A 16,536-nucleotide genomic window follows, 5' to 3' on the forward strand; every position below is an offset into this window, starting at 1 on the left:
GTATCAGGTAAAGTCCTCCAGCCCCGCATTACTGAAAAACTTCCTCACGGTAACTGTGATGTTCTTTTTGTCCTGGTTGAATGTGGGGCTGCCCAGTACTTGCCTGTAATGCATTTTCTGTTCATCAGGAATTCATAGCAGTCAGCCAACTGCGAGGATCAACCCAAGGGAAGATTCTTTGTTTTTATGGCCCTCCAGGGGTTGGCAAGACCAGCATTGCCCGCTCCATCGCTAGAGCCTTAAACCGAGAGTATTTCCGCTTCAGTGTTGGAGGAATGACTGATGTGGCAGAAATCAAAGGGCACAGGTCAGTTTAACTCAAGAATTTCTCACCCCAGTGAGTTTTTATCAACCTTTACAGTGACCTAGTTGATGATGAAATGTGCATGTAATTTAAATTCCCATAGTCAGGGGCAACAGGTTTGTATAATTTTTGGTGGTGCCAAGAATGGGTCCAAGTCCCTCCTCCCCACACCTGCCTTGTAAGCCAATATTTATTTTTAAAATAATGTAAAAATGTGAGGGCTCTGGGGTGGGGTGTAGGAGGGGCTCAGGCAGAGAGTTAGGCTGTGGGGGTGTGGCTGGCGATGAGGGTTCACGGTGGAAGAGTGGGCTCAGGGCTGGGGCAGAGGGTTGGGGTGCGGGGGAGTGAGGACTGGCTGGGGGTGCAGGCTCTAGGATGGGGCGGGGCCAAGGATGAGGAGCTTGAGGTGCAGACTGCCCCCGGTTGGGGCCAGAGAGGAGGACTCCCTCCAGCCCTCCCCACACTGGCAGCAGCGAGCTCCAGGGAAGGGGCCCCCCTCCCTCCCCCAGCAGCACACTCACCTCGCACCACTGTCACTGTACATGCTCCTAGGACCCCTCTCAGGTCCAGGAAGCCCCTTCGCCTCCCTTGTGGTGGGTGCCGAGAGGGTTGCCATCATATGTGCGCCTCCTCCCCTGTTGCTGCCCCTCACTGGGGGTGGGGGATGGAGCTGCCCCTTGCCCAGCGTGGGGCAGAAACAGTGACTGTGGGTGGGGGACCTGTGTTGGTGGAGGTTACCGCCAGAAGAGGGAAGGGTCCATCTGTCCAAGGCAGAAGGGCAGGGTCAGGGTCAGCCTGACCTGGCACTAATGGTTGGAGAGTGCTAGGACCCTGCGGCTGCAGTTGATGCTGGGAGCCAGCAGAGCAGAACGCCCAGGGCACAGGCAGGGATGCTCGGGGAAGGCATGCAGGGGTGGCCGGCGGGGCCAGGGGAGAGACCTGGCCCCGAACATTCGTGGAGCCAGGACCCTGGGCCCTGAATATTGCTGGAGCAAAGACACCACGGGCCCATACAACTCACCACCCCTGCCCATAGTCAAGAGAGGGATCCTATGGATATAGCAGATGATTTGTCTTTGGAAAGTGATTAAAGTGATGACCTCGGTAGGATTTTAAAATAAACAAACATCAATGAAAAAAGATTTTTCTTTTAAAAAAGTACATCATGCTATCTGCTCCTCTCTGGCTGTTCTTTAACTTTGCCCCAAATACTTTTCCAGTTACTCTATGTAAGTGCTGTTGATTAAAGGATGTAGCCGATTCTTTGACTACATTTGCAGTTCATTCTTAAAAATGTTCAAGACCAAGTAACGAAACGTAGCCAAATGTATTGCGTAAAGACAAAGCAGAACAATTCAAAATGGAGACACATAGACCCTCTCTTGGGAAGCAAATTCTTGCAGTGTGTTCACTTTTCCACAGAAGGTGTGCTTCAAGGATATACGGGTGAGGTAATATCTTTTATTGGACCAACTTCTGAAACCTTGTATCTCTCACCAATAGAGGTTGGACCAGTAAGAGATTTCCTCACCTACCCTGCTTCATAGATACACATTTCAATTAGCAGTATTTATACCAGCCACTAAAATCCAACTCACCAGTTCATAATAATTCCTTAACTTGTTGTTTTGTTATGTACTTCTCTTATCTTGGTTTTGAACTCTACACTCCAATCCAGTTGGGTATAGAGATACAGTCCAACCAGTGCTAGGATGCAGCATTCATGTATCTTGGCTTTGACAGGCTTCCTATCTTCCAATGCCAAAGCTGACTTGAGCTTTGCAAAGTGTTACGGGATACTTGCCGTGGGTGAAAAGGATTGTGGGAACATTCAGTTAATGTAACTTCCCAAAACCTATAATATATAAAATATATATTAATACCATGCACATAATACCTGTGCGTAATATGTGTGTATTGGCTAACAGTGCTTAGACACTAGCCATATAGTATTAATAACGTACGCACGTGCCTTCAGTACTATTTCTTAGTAAGTGATATTTGAACATACCACACAAAGCCATCTCCATTTCATAAGTGTATCCAAATCCAGGAATTTAAATTTTTAAACATGCTAACCTATTTAGAAATGCATCTAAAATGAAACCTCAGAGACCTCAGCCCTATTTGCAGTGGAGCTAGAAAGCTCCCCAACCTAACTGCTGACACCACTGAATGATGGTGAGGTGAGTGATGCCATTTGGATGTGTTGGTGTTGGTATGCTCAGGGCTCCTGTCTAAGGAATGATTTTAAGATGAGGACGAGTCAGCTTGGGGAGGACAAGAACAAGAAGATTCCAAATAACCCAATAAGTGAGTGCACCAGCCCGGCATGTGTTCCCCTTCTCCTGTAATACGGAACTGAGGGCAACATTTTTAAAATAGCAAACCAAAGGGCAACTCCTGCAGAGTAAAATTTACTTGTGAAACTCCCTGCCACAAGATACAGAGGGAGAAAGAAGTAAACATATTTCAAAGGTTCTTAATCCTGCTGTGCACGAGTGGTTCCTTCCATCCAGCACTGATGCCTCAGTTACCCCTCATTTGAAGCCTCTGCTTCTTCATGGATACTAGCTCCGTCTTGCTGAGAGTGCCAGTTATTCTAATGTGATTTAGCCCTGTAATCCGATTGAGACATCCAGTCCTTTGAGGATTAAAACAAAAGTCCCAGCTAAACAAAATGATCTCTTGCCCCCTCCTGAGCACTCTAGCTGCATCTGGACCTGAGCGCACTGCTTAGCTCTAAATAGTTCTTCTTCCCTTTGTTGCAGGGGTTTCTGCCCCGCTTCTCTCAGTGGATTTGTACCCCCTCTCCACTGTGAGCCCTCTGGCTTTGGACCCTCTACCATGGGTAAGGGTATGATTCTGTCACGGAAGTCATGGATTCTGGGATTTTCTGGGACTTGTTTGACAGTGGCAGGGCTGGAGTAGCTGTCAGCCCCAGGGCCACCAAAGCAGCGGCCCCAGGGTGAAGGAGTGGTCGGGGTTGGGTCAGCCCCCCTGGGTTTAGAACAGTGGCAGTAAGCCCCTGCCACAGAAGTGGCAGCAAGGCTGGAGCAGCTAGAGGCAGTTAGCCCCTGGCAGCACACTGATGTTAGTGTGTCCCGTCCCATCCTCCACCCCCTGGTATTTTTCGTAAGAGTCAGGAGCAGGTCAGGGGCTTCTGTGAATTTGTGTTTACTGCCTGCAACCTGTCCCTGACTTTTACTAAAAATAACTGTGACAGAATCTTAACCTCAACCATGGGCCACCATCCTCAAACTCAAAACCGTTCTGGTCCACTGCTTCCCAGGGCCACTTCCTATGGTGTCTTCTTCCCTGTCTGTGTATACATGCAGCCAGGAAGCCTTCACTGATCCTGCCTTCCCCAGAGCATGGTCCCTGGAGAGCATCCCAAGACAGTAGTGCTCATAGTGAGAACAGGCTGCGCTGTCTAATTCCCAGCAAGTCTGTCTCTCAGTCACATGCTCTCTGGGAGGCAAACTGGAGCCATGTGACACTGAGCCCAAACTCTCATAAAGGGCCAGCTCACTGTGTGGGGTGTAGGTTGATCCCCCAACTCAGGGTATAAAGAAATCCACTGCTCTGCCCTCTCTGCTCCAGGTATAAAAAATGCCTTGAGATTCTCCACAAAATACAATGGAATGAAAACCAGTTGTCCCAAAATACAAAACAAACTGAAGAAGTAAAACTGCAGTCCAGGCAATTTCTCCAAACATGTATCTAGCCGTGACCACTTTTGGAACTAGGCAAGATGGGTTTTTGATGGGGATGCTATTGAGCAGTCATTGAGAATATTCTTGACAGGGGTAAAAAAATGAAGCGCTACCTCTTAAGCACATTATTCCCTCACCTGTATGATATGTTGTCTGATATGTGCACGACCCTATCTCTCTCCCCTGAATATGGTCTCTCATAAAACAGGAGGACGTATGTTGGAGCAATGCCAGGGAAAATAATCCAGTGCCTAAAAAAGACCAAGACAGAAAACCCCCTGATCCTGATAGATGAGGTGATGTATCTGATCTTTCTCCTAGCTCTTCCCCAGGCTACAGGGTAACTTTTTTCCAAATCTCCAAAGTCCCGTTGACTTTCAGTGGGGTTTGGGCTCCTACGGCACTGAGACAGTTAACCCAAATGTTTAGTCTCCTATCATACACATGTCAATTAAGATTGCTGTGTTAAGGCCTTTCAGATCAAAGTCTGGCTTGCTACTGCTCTCTGAGCCTTTGAACACCCAGTGTAATTAGCCAGCACCCACATACACACACTGTCAATGGCAGACTCAGCATAGGTGGTGAAGGGAGTGAATGGGCACAAAACTCCAATTTTTCTTCTGGCCCTAGGGAGGTGGGGAGGAAATTCTTCTAGGTTGGATTTAAAGCAGTGGCATGAGGGGTAAGAAGCTTACCTTGTCAGCATCTGTGCTGATCCTGATTCACAGGCAGTTATAGGTCTCCTGGTTGTCAACCCAACACTTTCCACTAGCATTAAAAAATGTTTCAAGAAGGCAAACAGTGTATAAAGTTGCAGTATAATAGTCAAGATAAACCCTCACAGACCCTAACGCAGTTTCAAATGGAGTTGATGACAAGTCTTGCATTTGGCAGTGTGATGTTGCATTAGTCCATCAGAGCAGACACCACTTTCAAAGAAAGAATTGGGACTACTGTAAGTGGCCACTCTTGATGTGCTGCTACCACACATTTTTGTTCCCCCTGACATTTTAGAAGTCCCCGTGGGTCACTTCTGTACAACTTTTTTCCTGTGAGTACTAACAACCACCCCATTTCTTGCCAAGCATGCTAGTTCCTAGAGGCCATGGGGACAGGGTGCTGCCACCTGGGTGCACCTGAGTAAGGTGGTCTTTGTGAAGAAGCACAGTCTGGTGGAGCAAGGGTTTGGAACAGCTGCTCGTCATGAACAAATGCACTCAAATCTTTGCAGTAAAAATGAATCATGGTATGAAGCTTTTCATGCTACTACATTTTCTTAAGTTCTTCTGTCACTTGTAGGTGGATAAAATTGGGCGAGGCTTTCAAGGTGACCCATCCTCAGCCCTTCTAGAGCTGCTGGACCCAGAACAGAACTCTAACTTCTTGGATCATTACCTTGATGTTCCTGTAGATTTATCAAAGGTATCGTTCACTTGGATGTTTAAAATGGAAGTTTACAAATATATTGAGATGCCCCAGCCATTAAAACTGCTGAGGATTCAGTGAACAAGGTGGTAGGATAGAATACACTCTCTGGGCCAAGGGAGATGTAACTGAGACACAGGGGTTCCACATAAGTCTTTTTGACTGGAGTTGATTGTGGGTCCAAACCTGTACACACCGTACTGAAAATGTTCTATCTAACTAGGTACCTCCCAGTCCTGTGGGTGCCTGAGCCTTGGACTGGGAGCCAGCTGTACACTGCTGTCACAGCATCATCTGCCAGTTAGTGAGCACGGGGCCTCCTCTTCCACTTCTAACTGGCCAAAGCGGGGCTTGCTGTCAGGGACAGGATGCCAGTGCCCTGCCTGTATAATTGCTTTCCGAACTGCTGCAAGGGAGACTTTCAGAGTGGATGTTCATCTTGGTTTCTTCCACATGCTGCTGCCGGGGTCCCTGTTCTCTCGTTACAGTGGCAAATGCCGCTTCTCCATGCTCCCATCAGAGCGTTCTGACTTCCCACTGCGTGCTGTGTGATTAATTGACTTGGGGGCAGAGAACAGCTTGCTCTGGAATCTGACTTCCCAACAGTAGGGGGCTAGAACTCGAGGATAGAGTGAAGTGAAGCAGCGTGCCCACGAGAAACACCTAACCAGGCTTATCTTGTCATATCCAGGTGCTCTTTATTTGTACTGCCAATGTGACAGACACCATCCCAGAGCCGCTGCGGGACAGAATGGAAATGATCAATGTGTCAGGATATGTCGCACAAGAGAAACTTGCAATTGCAGAGGTGAGAAGCTATCTCATTAATGAACCGTTAGGTGCTGCTCTGCACAGACTGCATCAAATGACAAAAAGCCTAAGCGTCTGCTCTGCACAACCAGTCACCTTGAGTACAGTGTTCAAGGGAACACTGCCATGTAGAACAGGTCCAAAACAGACCTGTACTCCCAACTGGAGAATACTGGATTTCCAGTCAAGACAAGTCTTAGGCATGTCTAGAAAGTATTCATTGAGCAGAATGAAGTTGGGTGAAATGGGATGACCAAGCATTCATTTGTGGGGACTAACAGGAACACATGGTGGCTGATTTCTTTCAGAGGTACTTGGTCCCTCAAGCACGTGTCCTGAGTGGTTTGGATGAAAACAAGACCAAGATCTCATCAGATGTGCTGACTGTTCTCATCAAGCAGTACTGCAGGGAGAGTGGAGTGAGGAACCTGCAGAAGCAGGTGGAGAAGGTGAGGGTGCTGTGAATGTCAAGTTGTCCTCTGTGTGCTTTCTGCCTTGGCAGCTTTCTGCAGTAACTAATCACTCTCTTGCACAGGTGTCATGGTATAATTCCCCACTCTGAACCTTAGCGTCCAAAAGATGGGGTACCAGCATGAATTCCTCTAAGCTCAATTACCAGCTTAGTACTTGTAGTACTGCCACCAACCAGGAATTCCAGTGCCAGGTACACTCTGGTTCCCCCAAAACCTTGCCCGGGGACCCCCAAGACCCAGACCCTCTGGATCTTAACACAAGGAAAGTAAACCCTTTCCCTCACCGTTGCCTCTCCCAGGCTTCCCTTCCCTGGGTTACCCTGGAAGATCACTGTGATTCAAACTCCTTGAATCTTAAGACAGAGATGAAAATCCACCTTCCCCCCTCCCAGCCTCTCCCTGAGAGAGAAAGTAATCCTAACACAGAGAGAAAATTAACCTTTCTCTCCCCCTTCCCTGCTTTCTCCCCACCAATTCCCTGGTGGATCCAGACCCAGTCCCCTGGGGTCTCACCAGAATAAAAAAACGATCAGGTTCTTAAACAAGAAAAGCTTTTAATTAAAGGAAGAAAAACAGTAAAAACTATCTTTGTAAATTTAAGATGGAATATGTTACAGGGTCTTTCAGCTATAGACACTGGGAATACCCTCCCAGCCTAAGTATACAAGTACAAATTAAAATCCTTCCAGCCAAATACACATTTGCAAATAAAGAAAACAAACATAAGCCTAACTCACCTTATCACCTAGTACTTACTATTTTTGAACTTATAAGAGCCTGTATCAGAGAGATTGGAGAGAAACCTGGTTGCACATCTGGTCCCTCTGAGCCCCCAGAGTGAACAACCACCAAACACTAACAGCACACACACAAACTTCCATCCCTCAAGATTTGAAAGTATCCTGTCCCCTGATTGGTCCTCTGGTCAGGTGACAGCCCGACTCACTAATCTTGTTAACCCTTTACAGGCAAAAGAGATATGAAGTACTTCTGTTCTATTAACTCTTACTTATCTGTTTATGACAACAGGTATTAAGGAAATCTGCCTATAAGATTGTCAGTGGAGAAGCGGAAACAGTTGAGGTAACCCCTGAAAACTTGCAGGACTTTGTTGGCAAGCCCATCTTCACTGTGGATCGGATGTATGACCTCACTCCTCCTGGAGTGGTGATGGGCCTGGCCTGGACAGCTATGGGTAAGATGCAGCTGCAGCAAAGTCATTGGGGGATTAGCAAGGTGGGCATTTGTCATGGGTGGTCATGCTTCCAGGAGAAACTCACTTCCTTTTCGCCAGTTAGAGTTACTGGTGCTGAATGGTGAGCAGCAGCTGGGGAGCTGAATTACTGCTCCTCTGAAGTTTCCATGCCTTTTTTCTGAAAGCAGCTGTGCGGGAGAGGAAGTAATATGTCCCCCCTTGGTCCAGTGGGGAAGCCTTATTAGCATTACTGAAACTTCCTCCTGTGGCTACTTTAGCTCCTGACTTGTTCTCTGCTGAAAGCGGATACTCATTTCTTCCCTCATATCCGACCCCTCTTGGCTTCAAGCCAGTGTGCTGCTTCTCCAAGGCTTCATGTTGTGGGAGGGACTAATTCTGAATGTCAAGATTTTTGTAGCATGCATGCATGAACCCGTTATCTTCCAGCAGCACGATGTGCGACCTAGGTACACAAACATTGTGCACTATGGCGTATGGACTGTGTCTCACCAGAGACCTTGCTTCCTTCTTTGAGTGCAAGAAGCATGGGGTGGCCCTCTTGCCTCATCTAAAGACTGCTGCTGTACAGCAGTGTTCTGTCAGAGGGGCTCCTGATAACCCAGAGCGCTTGGTTATGTGCAGGGGAAGATATTCACCAAAATGAATATGGAGTGATTGGCACAAGCTGCTTCTAGTCTGGTTCTTATTGGATCTTCTAAAGATTCCTGTATTCATTTCTCATAGGAGGTTCCACGCTATTTATTGAAACATCCCTGCGGCGACCCAAAGACAAGGAAAACAAGGATGGGTCCCTTGAAATAACAGGACAACTGGGAGATGTGATGAAAGAGAGTGCCAAAATAGCTTACACATTTGCACGAGCTTTCCTGATGCAGAAGGAACCCACCATTGACTTTCTGGTGACCTCCCACATCCATTTGCACGTGCCAGAGGTAAAGAGACCCTGGGTCCATAGGGGCTGTATAAGGATCTAGACAGCTAGAGCTGGCACGTAGAGGTAGAGACTATTTTAGCCCAGTTGCATGCACTGGGTAGAAAACCTGCTTTCAGCAGCAATACCTGAGTAAATTAAAAGACGGCATTTTCCCTGGCAACTCCTGAAGATATTCACATGAGCTTTGCTGTCAGCTCCTTTCCTCAGCAAGCACATGGTGAGGTGATACTATTCACACTGCTCTTTAGCCCGGATCACTTTTGGGGGCAGTATTGCCCCGTTGGGTAGATGGGGGAAAGCCAGGCACAGAGGTGAAATGACTTGCCCTTTGAATAAACAGTAGCCTGAAAACTAGAAGACCTGGGTTCAGTTCCCTGCTCCGTCAGAGTCCCTGGGAAAGTGAGCTGGGAAAGGTCACATTGGTAAAACTTCCATCTTCACAGGCCTCTAACTCACACCAGGTATGTGTACACTTCCCGTAGCAGTGAGCCTCCCTGCCTGGGTGACGGACTCAGGCTTGTGGGACTCATGCTAGCTGGCCTGGAACTGTCTGTGTAGATGTTGCAGCACAGACCAGAGTGCAGACAAGGGGATCGGCTGCAGAGCCCCAGTTCCAGCCTGACCTAGAACCTCAGAGTGCCTTCTACTCAGCTGGTTTTAGTGTGTTTGCACAAGCCGTCCTGGGCAGAGACTGGTGACCCAGGCCACAGGCTGTGTAAATGTGCCCTTAGTGTTACCCTGTGTCTCGCTCCCAGTCTGCACAGTGGGGATAATAGCACTTTCTACCTCCGAGGCAGGCGGTGAAGATAGCATGAGGCGCACAGATACTATGGTAATGGACCGTGCTTGAGAGAGCAGATACTTGTGCTATCCTCAGACCCTGAATTCTGCTTGCAAACTGCCAGATTTAACCCAGGGACAAGGTGTGCACTGTCTCTTTGGAGGCAGTGAACTTAACACCTGTGAGTATCCAGTGAGAGGGACTAGACACTGCAGAGAGATGGGTCTGATGAACTCGGGGACTGCGGTTTGCTGAGTGCAAGGCAAGATTTGTGCTGGCAGTCTTGAGGAGCTGGCTGGTGAGGCAGACAGACTGTTGTGGCTGGGAGCTGTCTCACAGTCAAGGCTCCAGTAAAGCTGTCTTGCTAAGTCAGAGAGAGAACACAGTGGCTCATGGGTCTGATTATTCGGAGGAGAGTGTCACACAAGGACACTCAAATACCTGAGAGAACTTGCTTCAGTACAGGAAAAAAACCCCACTGACTGCTCACCACTTGCCACTCCCACTTTAACCCATACAGAATGTCATCAGTTACAGCCCATACTTGATGGGGACTGCATCGTGAGAGAAATCTTTCCTGAACCCCTTCTTCTAGCCTTGAAGCAACCCAGCCCCACCCCCTACCCCCAACCTGCCAACTGACCACTTGCAGGCAATTCAACAGGCGTACCTCTTCTGCAGTCTCAGCCCGCCGTATGACAGTCCACGTGTGTCTGAGCCTGTTGGGTCACATGTCCACTTGCACCCAGGTGGTCCAGTTTGCCCTTTCTCCTTCTTCAGATGTGACTCAGAACAGTTTACCCCTCTGCCCCGCATTCTCTGTAAAGGTAGATTCGCCTTCCTCCACCAGTTCTGGATTCCTTGCGTTGGTGGGAGTCCCCACCCACCCAGTGTGTGCCAAGGAGTCCCAATCAAGTGTGCCAATCAAGTTGGAGGTTACCAACTCTTCCTTTCTGGGTTTGGCGGCACATTTGGACTTGTTGAGGGTGCAGGGCCTGTGTCTGGTAAAGGAAGCTTCACTCCATATCAATGTGTTAGAGCTCCAGGCCATCCACAGCATATGTTGTGCCTTCCAGGACCATATCAGGCATTCAGTGGTTCACATACTCACTGACAATACCACCATGGTGTACTATGTGAACAAGGGGAGCCCACTCCCGGTCACTCTGCCTAGAGGCAATCAACCTGTGGCAGTTCTGCATTGAAGAAGACATCACCCCAGTAGCTGTCCACTTACCAGGGGTGCAGAACCATCTCAGAAGGATCTTCTCCTTGAACCACAAATGGCCCCTGAAAGTTTGTATCCTTCAGATTATTTTCACAGTGTGGGGCACCCCCACAATAGACCTATTTGCGGCAAGGGAAAACTGGAAGTGTTGCCTGTTCTGCTCTTGGGCTGGGACTCAGCCCAGGCTCCCTCTCCAACACCTCCCACTGTAGTTGACAGTCGAATGCTGTATTCCTGTTCCAGACATTCCCCAGGTCATCGCCAAGCTTAAGGCAGATCAAGCCAGACTCATCCCAGTTGTCCCGGCATGACTGAGACAGTGCTGGTTCTCAGATCTCCTTGCTCTGTCAGTCCAGCCTCCTTGCCACTTCCTCTCCATCCCGATGACCTCACACAGACCACAGGTACATCTGGTGATCAGCTCTGTTCACCTTCTGGTGTGGCTGAACGAGGAGGAAGAGCATAGTTCAGAGGCTATCCAACAGGTCCTACTTAACAGCAGGAAGTCTTTCACTAGGACGGCCTATTTAGTGAAGTGGAAGAGGTTTTTGGTGTGATTCAGAATCTGTCCGATAGGGACTTCCATCCAGGACATCTTAGAGTATCTGCTGCACCTTCAGAAATCAGCGTTGGAACTTGGCAGCAATATCAGCGTTTCATCCCCCTATCCAAGGGAAATCAGTGTTCTCCAATGCTATGGTAATGAAATTTCTGAAAGGATTTCTTCACCTGCATCCTCTGGTCCGAGAGCCTGTCCCCTTGTGGGGCCTGGACATGATTTTAACAGCTCTGATGGGGTCTCCATTTGAGCCTCCTGCTTCCTGTCCACTGACTCTCATCTCAGAAAACTACATTCTTGATAGCCCACCCTTGCCAGGCCCTTATGGTGTGGCCTCCTTACACACAGTTCTCCAGAGGTAAGGTAATGCTTTGGCCGCACCCAAAGTGGTCTCCCAGTTTCATCTGAACGAGGCTGTATGTTTGCCTGTTTTCTTTCCTAAGCCACATTCCTCGACAGCGGAGCTGTGCCTCCATATGTTAGATGGTGTCTAGCCTTTTATCTGAACAGGACTGAACTGTTTCATGCTTCACCTCACCTGTGCATATCCTATGCAGACCACATGAAGGGATATGTGTTCTCTGCACAGACCATCTCTCTAGAGGGATAACATCTTGTATCAGGACTGCGTATGAGATAGCATTGGAAACGTCTCCTCAGCAGATATGGGCCCATTCGACGAGAGCACAGGCAACGTCAGTAGCCTTCCTTAATGATATTTCCATATACATTTACAGGGCAGCCACATGGTCATCCATAGGTACGTTTTACGGACCAGTATGCTATCACTGCATCTTCCAGAGAGGATGCTACTGTGGAAGAGTGGTCCTGCGATCGTTACTCTGATAGACACCGAGCCCCACCTCTACAAGGGAACTTCTCATGAGTCACCTACTTGGAACACGTGTCTGCATCTCCTCAAAGCAGCAACGGTTACTTACTGTAACTGTGGTTCTTTGAGAGATGTTGCAGATGTGTATTCCATAATCCACTCTCCATCCCTTCTGCACTGGAGTCTTCCCTGATGTGAAGGAACGTGGGGGTCGGGGCAACTCCATAAAGGAGGGACTAGACATGAGGTGCGAGTGCTGCCCCTCTACAGGTACTGCTAGGCAAAAGTCACTGGCATACACGCACGCCTACCTGGAATACACATTTGGAAGAACCAGAGTTACAGTAACTTTCTCTCTCCTGGCACTGTACCTCTGCTAAATGCTATTGAGGACTAGCCTTGCAATCTCAAGGCTCTTCTTTATTCCCTCTCTGGTAAGTAGTCACACAGGTTGTAAAGCCCCTGACCTGGCCTATCCCCACCTCCTGAGCAGGGTGAGTGGGAAAACAGGTGTTTAGGCATGTCATGTAGGATACAAGAAAGTGCTTCAGGAGGTGCTTACATCTCTTTGAGTTTCTAGATTACTCTTCACCTGTAAGTGCACCCAGAATCTGTGGTATCTTTAATCCTAGTGTCCTATGGCTTAGCACAGAGGTTTTCAACCTTTTTTAATTTGTGGACCTCTAAATTTCAAATGGAGGTGGAGGATCCCTTTAGAAATCTAAGACGTCCCCCCGGGTCCGTTGACCACAGGTAGAAAAGCACAGGCTGAGAGAACTGAAGCTGATATTAGAGCTGTGTCGACAGTTGTGATGTTTGAGCAGGGCTGCATCCAAGATTCAACCAGTGACATTTCAGCCAAACATCCTTTCAATAAATCAAATGTTGCAACATCAGACAGCAAATTTGAAGACCTGCTGAAGTCTGGAACTGGGCTTCTATTCCCCTGGCCATACTAAGCTGGCGATGACAGGTGTGGGAGTGGGCTCTGCTGCAGATCTGTGTAGCATCATGATGGTAGTCAGTATTTCACACAAGCTCTGATTTGGTTTGAATGACTGTCACAATGTGGCTTTTTCTCTCTCCAGGGAGCAACTCCAAAGGACGGACCAAGTGCAGGATGTACCATAGTAACGGCCTTACTGTCATTGGCCATGAATCGTCCAGTGAGGCAAAACATGGCCATGACTGGAGAGGTGTCATTAACTGGAAAGATTCTTCCTGTTGGTGGAATCAAGGAGAAGACTATTGCTGTAAGCACTTTCCCCTTGTGTATGATCATCTGCTGGTGCATGACAATGCGGATGGCCCTAGAGTGCTTGCTATGATTGGTGGCACTGTAGTGCTGGACCACTTACTCCTGGGTGTTAACAGTGGAGACAAGGTGGGGGAGGGAAAACCTTTTATGGGACTAACTTCTATCGGGGAAAGAGACAAGCTTTCGAGCTACACTGAGCTCTTCTTCAGGGCTGTCTCTTTCCTCAAAAGAAGTTGGCCCAGTAAACGATATTCCCTCACCCACCTTGTCTCTCTAATAGGCTGGGACTATCATGGCTCCAACAACACTGCAAACAGGCAGTGTGAGCACGGAGATCTTGCCTGTGGCCACAAGGTCAGCTTTTATTGGCACCAGCACTGTCCCTGTGCTGTTATCTAGCACAGAGGTGGGTAAATTTTTTGGCCCAAGGGCCACATCTGGGTGGGGAAATTGTGTGCAGGGCCATGAATGTAGGGTTGGGGTGCAAGAGAGTGCAGGGTGTGGGAGGGGGTGTGGTGTGCAGGAACGGGCTCAGGGCAAGGGGGTGTGATGGGGCTGTGGCCAGGAGGTTGAGGTGCAGGAGGGGGTGTGGCGGGGGTTCAGGGTGCAGGCTCTGGCCCAGAGCTGTTTATGGGGCAACAGCATGCGGCAGGCTCTCTGCCTGCTCTGGCCCCGTGCCCCTGGGGAACAGGGGCAGAAGACTCTGTGCACTTCCCTTGCCTGTGGGTACCTCCCCTGAAGCTTGCGTTGGTCGCGGTTCCGTTCCCAGCCAATGGGAGCTGTGGGGGGTGGTGCCTGCAGGCAAGGGCAGTGCAGAGCCCTCGGGTCCCACCCACAAGGGACGTGGGGCCCATGGCACCGTGGGGAGTGGTGATCCTATGGGCTGTAGTTTGCCTACCCAATCTTGCATGGTGGCAGCATATGGTTTTTGCCCAGGAATAGGAAGGTAGAGGGAGGCTGGTAATGGAAGATTATCTAGCTTGAATGGCTTCTGGAAGATTGAGGGGCCAATTGTAGGTTTGCATCTCTGAAGGAAGCATTGGTAACTTCTGCTGATAGTGGGCAAAGTGTAGCCTGCTTAGCCTTTGCCAACCAGTGCATTGTTTCTAAACTGTACAACCTGACCTTGTTTAGAGCAAGGTTTTAAAATCCTGCAGACTAGGTAGACCTTGTTTAAACTACCCAAGCAAAAAAAAAATTTTTTTTTTTTACTTCAGGTCTGCTAAAGAGTTTCCTGGCTAAGACCAAACACGGCAGCCTTAGATACTGTCCATTTCAATTGTCCCTGGCATCTCTTAATGTGGAGGAAAATTTTTGGATAGTGACAAAGATTAAGATAGAGGACTTAATCTGTAAAATCCAGGACTATGCGAAATTAAGGGGACCTACTTCTTCTAGCCAAAGACATGTTACAGATTTTCCTTTGCTAAATACACTTCCTATAACTGTGTTCTTTCCTTCCTAGGCCAAGCGAGCTGGTGTTACCTGTATAATTCTCCCATCAGAGAACAAGAAGGATTACTATGACCTTGCTGACTTCATTACAGAGGGACTAGAAGTGCATTTTGTTGAGCACTACAACAAAATATTTGACATAGTGTTTCCAGAACTTGATACCCCAGGAGGATGACTGACATGAACCGTTCGTACTGAAAAGGGGTCTGTCCTTGACTGCTCTACGTTACCCTAAAAGCAAGATGGTCTGGAGCATAAATATTGCTGCTGCGCAGCCACTGAAATGAATTATGGCTTAATTTAGTACTGCCTTGGTTAGTGTGAGGCATTTCCCACTTGTTTACAAACAGATTTGAATTATGACCTGATTAAAATATTTCTAGTAAGATGTGGGTCTGGGACTTTCATTGCACTAGCCATGGAGCTAGCCTGTCCTGCCTCATCTACTGAAGATGGTTTTTAATCACTTATACATCAGTCTGAATCCCAAGTTTCCCTATGAAGCTAGGAATAACGGTAGCAGTTTATTCCCCACTGAAATAGGCATGTACATAGTCAAGGGGTTATGGCAGCTTAGAGAAAGCTCTGTAAAGAGTAACAGGGCTAGATCCTGGCTTTGCTTTTCACTTCATTCTAGGTGGTAGCTGCAGCCCTTTTTTTAGCTTGATGCAGATGAGTCCTTTACGCTAACCACCTGTGCCCTAGAGCGGAAGTGATTCTTTAATGCAGCCAACCTTAGCTCCTGCTTTCTACGGGAAGAGCCCTCCCCAAAACCTACTGAGACTTATAGCTGTCATTCTTAATTAAAGGGCTGGGGAACATAGGTCCCAGCTTGCCCTACACAAAGGCAGCTGGGACGCAGCAGGAGTTCCTTGTCTTGAAGGAGGACAGGCCACTGCACTCCTGTCTCTGGGGCTGTTTTCCAAGCCTGGTTAAGTGGCTCACATCCATCTACTTCTTCAAGAGTTCCGCAGCAGATGGATGAGACTCGCAGCTGACTCTTGCTAGTACAACTCTTAATATTTCAAGGGGAGCATGGGGGTTAGGAGTAATTCAGCCCTCCCCCTAAGGTCAGTTTGACAAGCCTGCCCCTTTAATTAAGGAGCATTAAATCCTACAAGGTTGAGAAGCATTGAACATACAACCTCACTACCCCTTCCTCACTCTAATACGCCACTCACCTGTCTAGGATAATGACACTGGTTCTTCAACCAGACAAATGTAACAGTTTACACTGTTGTTCTAGCCATGTTGGTCCCAGCAGAGAGAAAAGGTGTGTGAGGTAATATTTTATTGGACCGACTTCTCTCGGTGAGAGACAAGCCTTCACACCTCTTCTTCAGGTCTAGATCCAAAAAATTAGTCTAATAAAAGATGTTACCTCACCCACCTTGTCTCTCAAATGTAAAATTAACATTAATCCAAAGCAAGAGACAGGCCCAGTTTAACCCCTTGTTACTCCTGAAGGTATTTTGGCATTGTCCATTCCCCCCAGCAAGTGGTCTCCAGTTGTCAAGTTGCTAGTAACACCACCACACTGCTGGA

The 16,536-nt window shown here is 48.2% G+C and overlaps 1 protein-coding gene across 2 annotated transcripts in view; it reads left to right on the forward strand.

Moving 5' to 3' along the window:
• LONP1 (lon peptidase 1, mitochondrial) overlaps nt 1–15,377 on the forward strand; it is a 46,705-nt gene extending 31,328 nt beyond the window's left edge. For both annotated transcript variants that reach the window (XM_050933711.1, XM_050933712.1), the window contains exons 10-18: nt 129–307; nt 4,229–4,316; nt 5,320–5,442; nt 6,137–6,253; nt 6,564–6,704; nt 7,758–7,923; nt 8,668–8,876; nt 13,367–13,531; nt 15,002–15,377. In XM_050933711.1, the coding sequence (XP_050789668.1) occupies nt 129–307; nt 4,229–4,316; nt 5,320–5,442; nt 6,137–6,253; nt 6,564–6,704; nt 7,758–7,923; nt 8,668–8,876; nt 13,367–13,531; nt 15,002–15,166 (1,353 nt within the window). In that variant the 3' untranslated portion in view covers nt 15,167–15,377. The remainder of the gene's footprint in view (nt 1–128; nt 308–4,228; nt 4,317–5,319; nt 5,443–6,136; nt 6,254–6,563; nt 6,705–7,757; nt 7,924–8,667; nt 8,877–13,366; nt 13,532–15,001) is intronic.
• Nucleotides 15,378–16,536: the final 1,159 nt, after the last annotated feature.

This window comes from Gopherus flavomarginatus, chromosome 24 (assembly GCF_025201925.1).
Source record: "Gopherus flavomarginatus isolate rGopFla2 chromosome 24, rGopFla2.mat.asm, whole genome shotgun sequence".
Taxonomy (NCBI): Eukaryota; Metazoa; Chordata; order Testudines; family Testudinidae; genus Gopherus; species Gopherus flavomarginatus.